The sequence below is a fragment of the Equus caballus genome, chromosome 24 (assembly GCF_041296265.1).
Source record: "Equus caballus isolate H_3958 breed thoroughbred chromosome 24, TB-T2T, whole genome shotgun sequence".
In the NCBI taxonomy this organism is placed as follows: domain Eukaryota; kingdom Metazoa; phylum Chordata; class Mammalia; order Perissodactyla; family Equidae; genus Equus; species Equus caballus.
This window is the reverse complement of record NC_091707.1, coordinates 28,147,884-28,163,427: the sequence shown is the minus strand read 5'-3', so window position 1 is coordinate 28,163,427 and position 15,544 is coordinate 28,147,884. Positions and strand designations below refer to the sequence as shown.

At 39.3% G+C, this 15,544-nt stretch overlaps 1 protein-coding gene across 7 annotated transcripts in view; it reads left to right on the top strand.

Moving 5' to 3' along the window:
* Window positions 1-15,544, top strand: part of DCAF5 (DDB1 and CUL4 associated factor 5) — a 112,754-nt gene that overhangs the window by 19,084 nt on the left and 78,126 nt on the right. For 4 of the 7 annotated variants that reach the window (XM_005605272.4, XM_023627984.2, XM_005605273.4 and 1 more), the window contains exons 2-4: window positions 10,137-10,280; window positions 12,982-13,018; window positions 13,929-14,068. In XM_005605272.4, the coding sequence (XP_005605329.2) occupies window positions 10,137-10,280; window positions 12,982-13,018; window positions 13,929-14,068 (321 nt within the window). The remainder of the gene's footprint in view (window positions 1-10,136; window positions 10,281-12,981; window positions 13,019-13,928; window positions 14,069-15,544) is intronic. The other 3 variants (XM_070249673.1, XM_070249672.1, XM_070249674.1) reach the window with 1 other exon arrangement.

Here is a 15,544-nt window from a genome sequence, read left to right as displayed (position 1 = left end):
GCACCTGTATCCTAAGCCTGTGGTTTTAATGCTGTGCTGTGCTGCCTTATGTTACATCCACCTCTGAAATAAGTGTCATTGCAGAAGTGGCAGGCTTAAGTAAATAGAGATTAGTGCTCTTAATTATTTTTGTAAGTGATTTGAAGAAAGAATACATATAAATATCCCAAATTTATATAGGACATTAGTTCCTTCAGGTAATGAAATGCCAAACCCATGGGGATAAACTGCAAGCAACTCTTTTTGTGTGGGTGAAGTGAGCAGAAAAGTGGTAAAATTTCGTAGTAGGTAAGCATAAAATAATACATAAAGAAAAATCATACACTATTTGTAGAATCATGTGCTTCAAGATATTCAATATAAGGACTTGAGAGTCATTTTGGACTATTATTTGAAAGTCAAAAAGGCTGGCAAACATTTCACACCTACTAGGATAACTTTTTTTTTTTTTGGTGAGGAAGATTGGCCCTGAGCAAACATCTGTTGCCAGTCTTCCTCTTTTTCCTTGAGGAAGATTGTCGCTGAGCTAACATCTGTGCCAGTCTTCCTCTGTGTTGTATGTGGGATGCTGCGACAGCATGGCTTGATGAGTGGTGTGCAAGTCCGTGCCCAGGATCTGAACCCATGACCCCTGGGCTGCTGAAGTGGAGTGCACAAACCCAACCACTATGCCACCAGGCCAGCCCCTAGGATAGCTTTTATTAAAAAAACCCAAACAAACAGAAAATAACAAGTGTTGGTAAGAATGTAGAGATATTGGAACCCTTGTGCCTTGTTGGTGAGAAATGTAGAATGGTACAGCCCCTGTGGAAAACAGTATGGCAGTTCCTCAGAAAATTAAACATAGAATTACCATAAGGTCCAGGAATTTTATTTCTGGGTGTATGCCCAAAAGAATTGAAAGCAGAGATTCGAACAGATATTTGTATACCATATTCATAACAGCATTATTCACAATAGCCAAAAAGTGAGAGAAACCGAAGTGTCCATCAACAGATGAATGGATAAACAAAGTGTGATACACACATGCAATAGAATATTATTCAGTCTTAAAAATGGAGATTCTGACGCATGCTACAACATGGATGAGCCTTGAAGATATTATGCTAAATGAAATAAATCAGTCCTAAAAGGACAAATATTGTATGAGTCTGTTTATATGAGGTATGTAGAGTAGTCAAATACGTAGCGACAGAAGTATTGTGAACGATGGTTGCCAGGGGTGGAGAGGAGGCAAGAATGGAAAGGAGTTATTTAATGGGTACAGAATTTCATTTGGGGAAGATGAAAAGTTCTGGAGATGGATGGTGGTAATGGTTGCACAGCAGTGTGAAAATGTGAATGTACTTAATGCCACAAAACTCCTCACTTAAAAATGATTTTAAAAAAAGAAACAGCAAAATGCTAGGCATCTCTAGGGAAGAAAAGCTGGAGACAAATTGGAAAATGCTTTTCTGTCCTGTGTAGAGCTGTGGGACGTCCTCTCTTGGAATTCTAAGTAGTGTTCTGGCCTCTGCACTTTGGTAGAAGGCATACAAGTTGGTTTTAGGCACTCGGCCTAGCTCCTTGGATTATTAGCAAGCAAGCCATTACCTCTCTCTGATCCTCATCTGGAAAAAGACTCTGTATAATCCTTACCTCACAAGTAAAGATGTACGTAAATGAACTTCTATACAAATGTTGATTATTTTCAACTTTGAAAAAATAACAAAACAGACTTATTTTCCATTCACTGATGTAGCTCAGCTGTGTGGCCCACAGGCTCTGCCTCTGTCTCTCGGTGCTGCCTCTTAGAGCTCAGCAGAGGTGTGGTTGACACGAAAGGAGGTTTGGCTTCAGAGTGGCGATTATACACACTGAAAAGAAGGAATAAATAGGCTGAGAATGATTTTCCTTTAGTCTTTGCAAGTTAAAAAAACCAACAACAAAACTCCAGCAATATGAGTGTTAAATAAAATTACTATCCCCAAGAGGTAACCTCCATTAACCATTTTGCATCTGCTCTTCCATGTACAAATTTGTATATATTTTTGTTTTATTAAAATGTATCATGCTATTCATATTCCAAAACAAGAGTTTGAAAGATTAGGACAAATTCATGGAGGATGCTTAGGAGAAACTAGGACACTTTGAGTGGTGTGTATACCTAACACATGACGCACCAGACTAAGTACTTTTATATATATTATCTCAGGACACAGAAATAGTGGTGTTTTCTTCATTTTACAGTCATAAAATTGAGGCTAGAGAAGTAGAACAGCTTCTCCAAGGACACATGGATGGTGAAACCGGGATTTGAATCCAGGCCCTTTTATTCCAGTGCTGGCACTTCCTGTCCCTTCTGTAGCACCACCTTCACTGCCTATCAAAGAGGAAACCCGAAGCTCAGGATCTAATCCCATTGAGCCATTTTTTAAAAGAAAATAATCTTTTGAATAGTTAATACTGTCACTGACACTTCAGACACTTTCTATCTTAGTGATTAGTGCATGTCAGTACATGTAGAGCTGCCTCATGCCTTTTTTTTTGGCTGCATAATACATGGTACATATATGAACAATAAACTTGTTTTGCATTTTTTATTTGTGGTAAAATATACATAACACAGAATATACCTTTTTTTAATTGTTTTTAAGATTGGCACCTGAGCTAACAACTGTTGCCAATCTTTTTTTTCCTGCTTTTTCTCCCCAAAGCCCCCCAGGACATAGTTGTATATTTTAGTTGTGGGTCCTTCTGGTTGTGATATGTGGGATGCCGCTTCAGCATGGCCTGACGAGCAGTGCCATGTTCGCGCCCAGGATCCGAACCAGCGAAACCCTGGGCTGCCGAAGGAAAGTATGTGAACTTAACCACTCGGCCACGGGCCTGGCCCCAGAATTTACCATTTTAACCATTTTTAAGTGTATTGTTCAATAGCATTCGCATTGTTGTGCAACCATTGCCACCACCCATCTCCAGAACTTTTTCATCTTGCAAAAATGAAACTCTGTCCCCATTAAACAACAACTCCTTGTGGCCTCCCCTCAGCCCCTGGCAGCCCCCATTCAACTTTCTGTCTCTATGAACTGGACCACTCCAGGTACCTCACATGAATGGAATCATACAGTATTTGCCCTTTTGTGTTTGGTTTATTTCACTGAACAATAATTTTAACGACCTCTATTGATAGACATTTGAATGATTTAGTCTCTTTCTCTTCAAATAGTGTTGTGCTGCAGGAGCATTTGATCCTGAGTGCCAGAGTGTTGTCTCAGTCCTGTCCTGTGCTTGGCTGACTTTCTGAGGAAGCCTAAAACAAGTTCTTTCCTTCTGTGCCTCAGCTATTCCGGGCTATAAAATAAGAAGAATGTTAAATAATTACCTTTGTTATAGTATGGTGTGAGGTCCTACATAGTTTCTGCCTATAGCTCAGGACCCATTGGGAAAGAGTACTCTTTAAATATAACTTTTACAGAGCCACTGCCACAATGTAATTATAGTGCATTTTAGGATGAGTGAGTTTAGTGCAGAATTAAATCAACCGAAAATGACCAGCATCAGAGTAGCTATGTTCTTTTGGGGTTCTCACATGAATTGAAGCTAAGCAATTGTTTGTGAAGAAACCAAGCTTGGAAGGCCTGGCCTCTGCTTGTCCCTTGCCTGGCAGTGGTGCAGAGCAGAGAGGCCTCCCCTTTGTACGAGGTCCCTGAGGTGCCCCAGAGAGGCTGGGGCCAACATCCAATTGCCAGGCTCACAGAGCTGGTTTAAAGGATCATACCCTTCCCGTGGATTACTTGCAGGTTGGACTGTCTTTCTGTGTGGAACTGTACAATAAATCTCTGCTTTTTTGAATTGACTAGAGAGCTTTTTTCACATTCTAAGTTGATTCATCCTGCTTCACCCACCCTCCTTTGCTTTTAGGGGTCAGAGATTTGGGCACAGCTGTTCTGCTCCCTCTACTGGCTTAAAAGCAGCCCAACAATTTCAGATTGTGCCTCAGTTTGCACCTCAGTTTGCATTGTGTTTTTGCCAACACATGGTTGAAAAGTGTTGTCTTCGCACAAGGCTCTTAATACTTTGCTTAAGGAAATGTGTGTGGGGGTGCACCTTACATCTTCTGACACTAACCTTGAGGGCAAAGGAGAAGAAGCAAGTCATGCCATAGCGATAATTTGTCTCAGTGATTCCAGTCTCCCATGTACTTGGGCTATCATCATTATGTTAGGTACTAAGAACATGTCGTTTTAAGTGACCCCAAGGCACTCTACAAATAATCATGCGTTTCAAATTACTAAGTATTTATTTGGCAAAATTAAATCATCCCATAAATGCCTAGAATGAACATTAAAGATAATGTCATCTAGGTGGTGGGGGAAGACCCTTGGCTGAGAATGGTTATGACTTTGAATGCGTAGATATAGATATACTGTCTTTGTTTTTATTGAAACTTTTTTTTTAAGCTGCCCCTATTCAAGAGATATTGTGCTGCCTGGCGTAGGTCTTAGTGAATAAATATAGAGGTGCCCTCACTTGTTCTATTTCTTGGCTATGAGTATCCCAGCCCATCCTGGAGGGTCTGTTTTCTTTTTTCTTTTTCTATTGTGAACATTTAGAAAAATCCAAAATATTTTATTTTATGGAATTGTTCAAGCATACACAAAAGTATGGTGTACACATCTACCACAGTTCTCAACATTTTATCAATCACCTATCGCCCCTACCTTTTCTTTTCCTGGAATAAGTTATTTTATTTCTTTATTTTTTATTGAGGTAAGTTGGGTTTATAACATTATATAAATTTCAAGTGTACATCGTTATATTTCGACTTCTGTATAGACTGTATTACGTTCACCACCAAAAGTCTAGTTGCTGTCTGTCAGCATACACATGTGCCCCTTTACCCCTTTCGCCCTCTCCCTCCTGGCCTTTCCCTCTGGTAACACCAATCTGTTCTCTGTATCTGTGTTTGTTTTGTTTATTATCTTCCACATATGAGTGAAGTCATATGGTTTTTGTCTGTCTCCATCTGACTTATTTCGCTTAGCATAATACCCTCAAGTTCCATCCATGTTGTCGCAAATGGCAAGATTTAATCTTTTTATGGCTGAGTAGTATTCCATTATATATATATGTGTGTGTGTGTGTATGTATATACATACACCACATCTTCTTTATCCATTCATCTGTTGATGGGCGCTTAGGTTGCTTCCACATCTTGGCTTTTGTGAATAATGCTGCACTGAACATGAGGGGTGCATATATCATTTCAAATTAGTGTTTTCATGTTCTTTGGGTAAATACCCAGATGTAGAATAGCTGGACCATATGGTAGTTCTATTTTCAATTTTTTGAGGAATCTCCATACTGTTTTCCACAGTGGCTATACCAATTTACTTTCCTACCAACAGTGTATGAGGGTTCCCTTTTCTCCACATACTCTTCCTGGAATATTTTAAAGGAAATTCGAGACATATACCATTTCACCTACTTCAGTATGCATCCCTAACTGATAAGGACTTTTTTCTTTTTTAACATGACCATAATGCCGTTAATATACCTAACAGATGTAACAATACTCCCTCAATATCATGAAATATTTAAACATGAAGAAAAGTAGAGAAACATCACTTGGATTTGACAAAATGTTGACAGTTTGTTAAATTTGTTTCCCATCTATTTTTTAAAAAGAAACAAAATTTTACAGATACAATTGAAGTCCCCTTTTACTATATGTGCATTTATCCATAAATAATATATGGTATTGTTTTGTATATTTAAAAATGCATATTTAATGATATCCTTTACCTATCCTTCTGAAACTTGCTTTTATTACTTACTATTAGGTTTTCAAGATTTAGTTATGTTGGTACATGTATCTGTAGTTCATTTTAACTGCTGTATGATGTTCCATTGGGTTTAGATTTCATTTGTATTTGTATTCCAAGGGAATTTATCAATTTATACATTGATGGATATTTATATTGCCTACATTTTTTTCCTATTATGAACAGTGATGCGGTGAACATCTTGTACATTCCCTTGTGCCACTTTGTAAGAACATATCTAAATTATAATTTACATTTTCCTTGTTACTACCAAGGCTGAGATGATCTGTAATATCTGTTGGTTGTTTTGGTTTCCTCTTCTGTAAGTTGTCATATTTGCCTCTTTTCCTAGTGGTTTAAAAAATTCATTTGTAGCAACTCTTTATATAGTCTAGAAATTAAACCATTATCAGTTTTGTGCACTGCTAGAATCTTTATAATTTCAGGCGATCCTTTCCTGGTTCCTGCCCCTGATCCCTCAGTTTACTCCGGTTAAGTCAGCTTCTGTTTTCATTCCTGTGCTCTCTTGTTTTATTCTTTTTTTTTAAAGATTTTATTTTTTTCCTTTTTCTCCCCAAAGCCCCCTGATACGTAGTTGTATATTCTTCGTTGTGGGTCCTTCTAGTTGTGGCATGTGGGACGCTGCCTCAGCGTGGTTTGATGAGCAGTGCCATGTCCGTGCCCAGGATTTGAACCAATGAAACACTGGGCCGCTTGCAGCGGAGCACGCGAACTTAACTGCTTGGCCACAGGGCCAGCCCCTCTTGTTTTATTCTTACCTGCACATTTTTTGAGTTAGGTTACCAAGGCGGAGAATCCCTTTAATAGTCCACTAGATGAATTTGCTTTGTCAGTTATGGTTCATTTTTTGTTCTATAAGGCTAGCAATCTAGAGTAGTGGTTAAGAGTAGGGGCTATGGAATCTTAACTGCTTGCTTTTGAATCTTAGCTTAACCACTTTACTTACTGTGTGACCTTGGAAAGTTACTTAACTCTCTTATACTTGGCTTTATAATCTATAAAACCCGTGAGAGTAGAGCTATTATGATCCCCATTTTATGTTTGATGAATCTCAGGCACAGGGAGCTTAGATTAGAAGCATGAGTAAGTAGAAGAAAGATGTGGGCCTCTGTATCTTTTCTTTGTCTTTTTTCTAGGAAGATTTGCCCTGAGTTAACATCTGTTCCCAGTCTTCCTTTGCTTTTTTTTTGTCCTCACCAAAGCCCCAGTACATAGTTGTATATCCTAGTTCTTCTATGTGGGATGCCACCACAGCATGGCTTAATGAGCGATGTGTAGGTCTGCACCCAGGATCCGAACCTGTGAACCCTGGGCCGCCGAAACAGAGCATGGGAACTTACCTACTTGGCCACAGGGCTGGCCCCAGGGCCTCTCTATCTTTTAATTTTCCACTTTTGATAGAGACTTGGGTACAGAGAAATATTTCTCTAATATAAGAGACAAAGTAGCAAAAGCAGTGACAGGTCTCTGACCTGTGGCCTCAGTGCTGGGGAAAACAATAAGAGTAGAGACTATGGAGAACTAAAGTGCCCACAACCTGTCTAAATCTATTTTAGATGAAAAATCCCTTTGTGTCATTTTCATTAAAATCAACAAAAACACAAACCCTTGTTTTCATTGACCTTAACTTGATGTTTAACAAAGTGGTAAATTTGAAAGATATATAGAATTTAGATAACCATCCCAGGCCAGGGAACTCATAGTTGAAATAAGCAAATCATAAACACAGAACACTGAGGGACACACTTAAGGGATCAATCCAGTGGACAATGAAATACTTCAGAGGAGGACACAGAACCTGATTTTGACCAACAATGGAAGAAAGAACGAACTCAGGAAACAAAGGAACTCAAGGAGCAAAGGCAACTTCTTTCTAGGGGAGGGAGAATAAGTATGTTTGGCTACTATATCTTCTATTAATTTTTTTTTTAATAAACAGATATGTGTTTATGGCAAAAAAGTCAAGTAATACAGAAAGATACAAAGTAAAAATTGCAATGTAAAAGTTTCCCAACAAAAGAATTGAAAGCAGGAACTTGAACAGATACTTGTACAATTGTTCTTAGCAACATTATTCACAATAGCCAAAAGGTGGACACAACCCAAATGTCCATCATTGATGGGTGAATGGATAAACAAAATGTGGTGTGTGTGAGTGAGAATATGGTACACACACACACACACACACAGAGTGAAATATTATTTAGCCTTAAAAAGGAATGAAATTCTAATACATGCTATAATATGGATGAACCTTGAAGACGTTATTTTAAGTGAATAAGCCAGATACAAAGGGGCAAATATTATATGTTTCCACTTATATGAGGTACCTAGAGTAGTCAAATTCGTAGAGGCAGAAAGGAGAATGGTGGTTACTAGGGGCTAGGGGAAGTTGTTGTTTGTTGGGTACAGAGTTTCAGTTTGGGATGATGGAAAAGTTCTGGAGATGGATAATGCTGATGGTTGCACAACAATGTGAATATACTTAATGCCACTGAATCGTACACTCAAAAATGGTTAAAATGGGGATCTGGCCCTGTGGCCTAGTGGTTGAGTTCTGCACGCTCCACTTTGGCAGCCTGGGTTTGGTTGCTGGGCACAGATCTACACCATTCATTGGCAGCCATGCTGTGCTGGTGACCCACATACAAAATAGAGGAAGATTGGCACAGGTGTTAGCTTGGGGCAAATCTTCCTCAGCAAAAAAAAAAAAAAAGTTAAAATGGTAAATTTCATTTTATATATATTTTACCACACACACAGAAAAAATCTCCCAACAACCTTAGCCTAGAGATGGTGTCCACTATAAACAACTTATTTTATAGCCCCTGGATATTCAAATGCAAGTAAACATAGGTAAGTATAAACATATTCATTCAATGTCCATACTTTGGGTCTGGGAACTCCACAGTGAACAAAATTGACAAGATTCCTGTTGTCATGGAGCTTTTAAAAAATTTGTTTTACACAAATGGTTGTTGGTACACATCTGTTTCACACCTTATTTTTCCCCTTAATAAAGACCTTTGGTCATCTTTCCGAGTTAGTTCTTATAGATTTATTAATTTTTTTTTTTCGTGAGAAAGATTCACTCTGAGCTAACATCTGTTGTCAATCTTCCTCTTTTTTTTTTGCTTGAGGAAGATTAGCCCTCAGCTAACATCTGTGCCTGTCTTCCTCTATTTTGTATGTGGGTTGCTGCCACAGCATGGCTTGACAAGTGGTCTAGCTCTGCACTCAGGGTCTGGGCTCACCAACCCCGGGCCGCCAAAGCAGAGTATGCCGGACTTAACTGCTATACCATGGGGCCAGCCCCATAGATTTATTGATTTAATGGCTGCATAGGATGCCCTAATATGGATGTACTATAATTTTTGGCTATTGTATTGAATGGAGGAGGGTTGGTAGAGATATAGAGCTTGCTATGGTTTGCTGCCCATGTTTGCTGCTGTTCTAACTTAAATTTTTATTAGGAAAGGAATGTATTTTAGGCTATTATAAAGCCAAAGAGTGCCAAATATATAAAGTAAAAGTAAAAACCCTCCAATTTATCCTTTACCTCTCTTTGAATCCGATTCCCTGGATGTAGTAACCACTATTAACAGTCTCTTTTCCATCCTTCCAGACATTTTTAAGGCATCTGCAAATATAAAGAATATGTAGAACAGATATGTTGTCATGCCCCAGGAGCTGGCTTATGCAGTGTAATGTTACTCATTTAATTCAGACTATTGAGAATTATGCATAAGAAAGAGCTAGACTGAGCTTCATGAGAGCTGGGTTCTATCTAGATTCTGCTACTGTGACAGACAGTTCCTTAGATGTCATTTGTACAGTGTTCCATAGTTAATGAGATCACATCAAGGACAGTGCTTTGAAAACTAGTATGCTGGAAATATTCCTTTAGAGTTTTTTGGTTGCAAGCACTCAAAACCAACTCAAGTTCTGTTAGACAAAGTAGGGGGACATTAGTGGAAAGATTTTAGATAGCAAATGAAGAAATATTTAAACTGGGTCTCTGGAAAGACAGAACAAGGTGGCTTTGGGGGTGTCACTGTTAGTGCTTATCCCTTTCCATTTCTGTATGTTTGTTCAAGATTTAATTCCTTGGCATAAGTGAATGGCTCAGAGGCCGTGTGTCTAACTGATGGTTAAGGCAGTAGAGTTCTGGGTTTATGTGCTCCACCAGAATCTCACAGAATTGAGGAGATGCAGTTTGAGAAAGGATGGGATTCAAGGCTGGCGAAACCAAGTGTCAGCCTTGAAATGTCAGCTGTTTTAACCCTAGATTCTTATGCCCCTCTCAAGGAGGAGATGATCGCCGGGTTCTGCTATGGCACATGGAACAAGCTATCCACTCCAGAGTCAAGCCCATACAGCTGAAAGGAGAGCATCATTCCAACATTTTTTGCCTGGCTTTCAACAGTGGGAACACCAAAGTATTCTCTGGAGGTGAGAAGAAGGGAGATTTCCACTTTGTGAAATTCACTGTGGCTGGGATTTTGGAGAAAGGAGTGCTAAATAACTCCTTATTTTTCTTAATTTCATTGAACTGTGGAATTACTGGTTTCCCATAGCTTGTCTTCTCTGCATTATTGTGGTTTAGACACATGTATTAGACTGATTTCTTTTTACCTTCCTTCCTCCTTTCCTTCCTTCCTCTCTCTCTTCCCTCCCTCCCTTCCTCCCTTTCTTTGTTTCTTTCCCTCTCTCTTTCTTTCTCACACTTTTCCTCTCTCTTTTGGTAGAAAACTTTTCACATTGCAATGTGGTACACAGAAACACACATACATATCTGAAATAGTGCTGAACCTTACTATATGTGGTACACTCTGATTTTTTTGTTTATTCTATTCGATTTCATTTTTAAAGATTCTGGTTGTGACTCAAATTGATCTTATGACCCATGGATGGCTCCTGTTTGAAAGCATTGTGTTAGGGTGCAATTGGAATGGCTTGTGCTCAAACCAACCTCTTAGTGATGGCTTTCATCAACTACACTCCTTTCTGACCACCAAATTTCTAGCCCTGATCTCTTCTGTGTTGTAGATTTCCCCACTGAATATCTACCTGTGTGTTCCTAAAGCAATTTAAATGCAGTAGGTCTAAAACCAATATTATTAGTCTTTCTCTTCTGCACAAAAATTTCCTCTTGTTCCCTGGATTCCCTGTCTCAGTCATTATCACCATTCATCCAATTATTTAAGTTATTAGGTTTAACTTTAAGAAACTACTGACACTGAAGCATTTTCAACTTACGAAAATGACAAGTTTTACTTGGTTCAGCCTAATAGAAATCTTGGTCATCCTCAAACCTGCCTTTCTTTCATTTACACATCTTGTTAGTCACCAACTAGACTTGAAAGCCTCTCATACTCATCCTTTAGTTTCTGTTCTCTTTCTACACCCACTGCCCTGATTCAGGTCCACATCTTTGGCCTGGCTACTGCAGTGTCCTTCTGTGATTTCTGCTACCAGTCTCTAACCCTCCTTATAATTCATTGCTTATACAAGTTTTCTTTTAAAAATAAAGGTCCAACCATGTGAACCTTTGACCCTGCAGTGTCCACAGGATAAAGTCTAAACCTCAGTGTATCAGTCTGGCCTCATCTCCCTCTCCTTACGTCTTGTGCCCTAGCCCTCTAATCCTCTTGCCATCTTAAGTGCCCTCGTGCCTTTTGTGCACGCTGTTCCTCGTGGGTCATGATTAATTGTCCAGTCCCCACCAGTTCCCCTAAGTCTTCCATTGGTAAAAGTTTTGAGTTTCTGTTCAAATGTCTCCTTCCCCGTAAAAACGTTCTCTCCTTCTGCCATGTACTTTCACCCTGTTCATGAAGGAAATAATTGCCCCTTTATCTATGTTCCCATTGTAGAGCAGATCGCTACAAGATAACCTGTCTTGTCGTGATTAGTTGTTTGTGCGGTTGGATTGTGAGTTCCTCAGGGACCAAGCAGAACCTTTTTCTTCTCACATCCCCAGCACCCTGCACTGTGCCTGTTATCAAGAAGGCGTTAGTATGGGTTTGAGTTACTTGGTAGGCACCCACAATACAGTTATAGCCAGGGCTTTAAGATGACCTGGGCCACATCTTTACTGCTGTTGCTTTCTATTTAAGTGACTATTGGTTGTGCTTTCAGCATAGAGTGGGAAATTTTTTACTTTCTGTCTTTTCATAGTCAGCTTTTTAATTTTTGGCCATGTAAACCATTTGAAGGCAGGACTACACATATCATAGACGTAATATTTTTAGATTCCTTGATGGAATAAAGAGAAATTCAAGAGAAAAAAGTTGTGGATAAAAACTTTCCTATCATTTAGAATTGCACAATCATCAAATTTTAACACTATAAGAGATCATAAGGCTAGGGATAGGGGCTGGCCCAGTGGTGTAGCAGTTAACTTGGCACACTCTGCTTCAGCGGCCCAGGGTTTGCCAGTTCCTATCCCGGGTGTGGACCTATGCACTGCTTGTCAAGCCATGCTGTGGCAGGTGTCTCACACAGAAAATAGAGGAAGATGTGCACAGATGTTAGCTCAGGGCCAATCTTCCTCAGCAAAAAGAGGAGGATTGGCACTGGATGCTCAGGGCTAATATTCCTAAAAAAAAAAAAGGATGTGGTTAGTAGCAAACCTTTACTGAGAGCTTGTTAAGTGCTCAGCCCTATTCTGAATGCTTTTACAAATGCATATGCAGGAGGCACAATTATTATCCCTATTTTACAGATAAGGATATCTGTAAAACTGAGGCACAGAAAAGTTACAGATTTTATTTCAGGTCTCACAGTTAATGAATCTTTTGCTTTAAAAAAAAAAAAAAAAAGCAGTACTAGCTTGGCTGAATGAATTGATTTCCCATGATCATTTACTCTTTTCCTTAACAGCCACAGTTTTTTTTTACATCATCCACTGGATAATACATTTTAGAAATTGTACTGTGTTATACCTAGTTACTATTATGCTTTTTAAATTTCTCTATAAGACTGACCTATCCTTCTTAAATTACTTTTATAAACTTTTTCGTATTAACACTCTTGATTTATATTAACATTGACTTTGTTCATATTTTCCCCGGAAACTTTAAAATACTAAATTTTATTGTGGACAGGGACCACTTTGCAGGAATTATCAAATATCTGCTTTTTCCTCTTACAGGAAATGATGAGCAAGTTATCCTCCATGATGTTGAAAGGTAAATAGATTGTTGGCATGTGAAAGTGACTGAGTCTGTTTTTCATATGAAGAGAAGCAAATATCTCTTTAGACCAAAATAGTTTTTTTTTTGAAGAAAATAAGATGAAACCAGCTGTTCCTTTTGAAAAAGATTCCTATAATATTTTTGAAATAAAATTTTGACTAAAAAAATGATTTGCAAAGTTGGTCTGAAGGTAAAGTTTTTTGTGAAAATTTAAAAGGAGAGGTTGGAAGAAAAGGAAATGTAATACTTAATGATAGCAATGAAAATAAATAGCTAATATTGTTGAGTTCTCACTATGTGCTAGGCACTGTCCCAAGTGCTTTGTGTGTATTAATTCATGTAACCTTCACAATAATTTTATGAGGAGATACTCTTATCTCAATGACAGATGAGGAAATGGAGGCACAGAGATTTTAGGTAACTTAAGGTCAGGAGGTGCTACGATCTGAACTTAGGCAGCCTGCCCCCGGAACCATGCTCTTATTCACCATGCCAGACTGCCAGGAAATCCCTCTTCTACTCCTACTGGCATCAGACCTGGCTGCTTTAAAGCTTTCCCTTGCTTTTTGGAAATCAAGCACCACCCCCCAATCTGTACACAAGCAGATGCGTTCGGTAGTAGGTGAAAACACAAAAACTCATCTGTTGAGTCACTTTTAAATAGTGCAAAAAGCAAACTTACCATGAAATCTATAAAAAGTCTCTTTAATAGTCCTTTGTTTTTTTTACCTAAAAGTTGAATATCTACATTTTTAGGAAATATAATATCCTTTGGGTTTAGCTAGTTGACATTCTCCTGGAAATGAAAGAGAACCCCACTCTAGGAAGCAGAGGGCTAGGACTCTGCCCTACGTTTGCATGTATGTGTGTGCCTGTGTGCCTCTCTCTGCTCTCTGTCTCTCAGCAGCGAGACCTTGGATGTGTTTGCTCATGAAGATGCAGTATATGGCTTGTCGGTGAGCCCAGTGAATGACAATATTTTTGCCAGCTCCTCAGATGATGGCCGAGTTCTCATCTGGGACATCCGGGAGTCTCCGCATGGAGGTAGGGTCCCTGTACAAAAGGCTGTGGGATTGTGTTGAAGAGTTTGATGTCATGTTCTTGCTGATCCAATATATGACCTGAGTAAGCTGGGTGGGAGGGATGTAAAGGGAGAAGAAACTCTCACATGGGGACATAGATATGTGTCTCTGGATGTCCCGTCCTACCCCAAAGTAGTCAGAAGTGAAGCACCTTTGCCAGTCCTTCTCTAGACCCCTGTGAATCTCCACAAACCCTTGTACCTGTAGTAAACACCACAGTATCTTGGTGTTTAGTGGCCCCAAGGAATGGAAGATGTGCTGCCTCACTGTGGAGGGTATCCACTGTGGGCCAGCTCTGTGTGTAGTGCTGACATGCACATATTCTTGGTTATTTACAGAGAATGGAGGTGTGTGTTAGGCACTTTCTTGCATCCTAGTTTCAGGCTTGTTTTCTGAAAGAACCACAGAACCTCATCTTAACTGTGTATAGAAACTTAAAATGATGGCAAATACACTTTGTTTAAGGGATGTTACTGGGTGAGGTCCCCCTCCAGATATGCTCTTTAAGTCTCTGAAGTGTAAAATGAAGAACTTGTTTTGTTGAATTTCTCTGAAGTTCTTCAGGAAATGCATCTTTTCAGCTCATTTCCTGCAAAGAGATTTCTCTCCGTCACTCTGCCTGTCTTCAAAGGCTCTTTCCTCCAGCATACCCTCAGTGCTACCCCCACCCCAACACTTGGTACAGCTTTGTCATGGTCATACCTGTGTTCATAGAGTTACTATCCTGCCTGGCTTGTCTGGTAGGATCTGGGTCTTTTTATTATTCTATATTCCAAGCATTTAATATGTGGGCTATGCTCATTACTGTGGTTCAAGCTGTAAGAGAAGCTTGTTCTTAAGGTCAGGCAGATAAGGTAGCTGCAAGCAGTGGCAGTGGGTGAGTCACCAGGTGCTTGGCAGGTGAAATTCTCCTTTGTCTGAACTGCCTGCTGGCTTAGACGACTAAGCGCCCCCTCTGCCCAGAGGCCTGTGAAGTGTCTGGGGAGTGCTTTCTGTCTGTTGCTTCTAAACAGCTTCCACAGGAGTTGGTCCTCCCAGGTAGCAAAGTGATTCCTTCCTCACCTGGAGCCAGCTAATATATGCAAAGGGCTGGAGGGTTTCTGGGTGAGGTTGATTAGGAGCTGGCTAGATGCAAGAGAAATTCAAGTATTAGATGGTTTTTGTTTGTTTGTTTTTTAGTATTCTAATATTGGAAGTGAAATCATAAAATTCTAGACTGAGGCCATTTTCTTTTCAGTTAGGGAGAATATGATCAGAAGGGAAAACTGCACTATTGTCTTGCCTTGTCTTCATTTTTTCCATTGTTTTGCTGTGTCTTTGTTAAGTCTTTATGTAGTTTTAAAACTTTTAATTTCTAAAACTAATACATTTGGATTAAGGTATAATAATCCTACCAGTAACTGGTTGTGAATTTTTTCACTTCATGTGAAATTCAGTT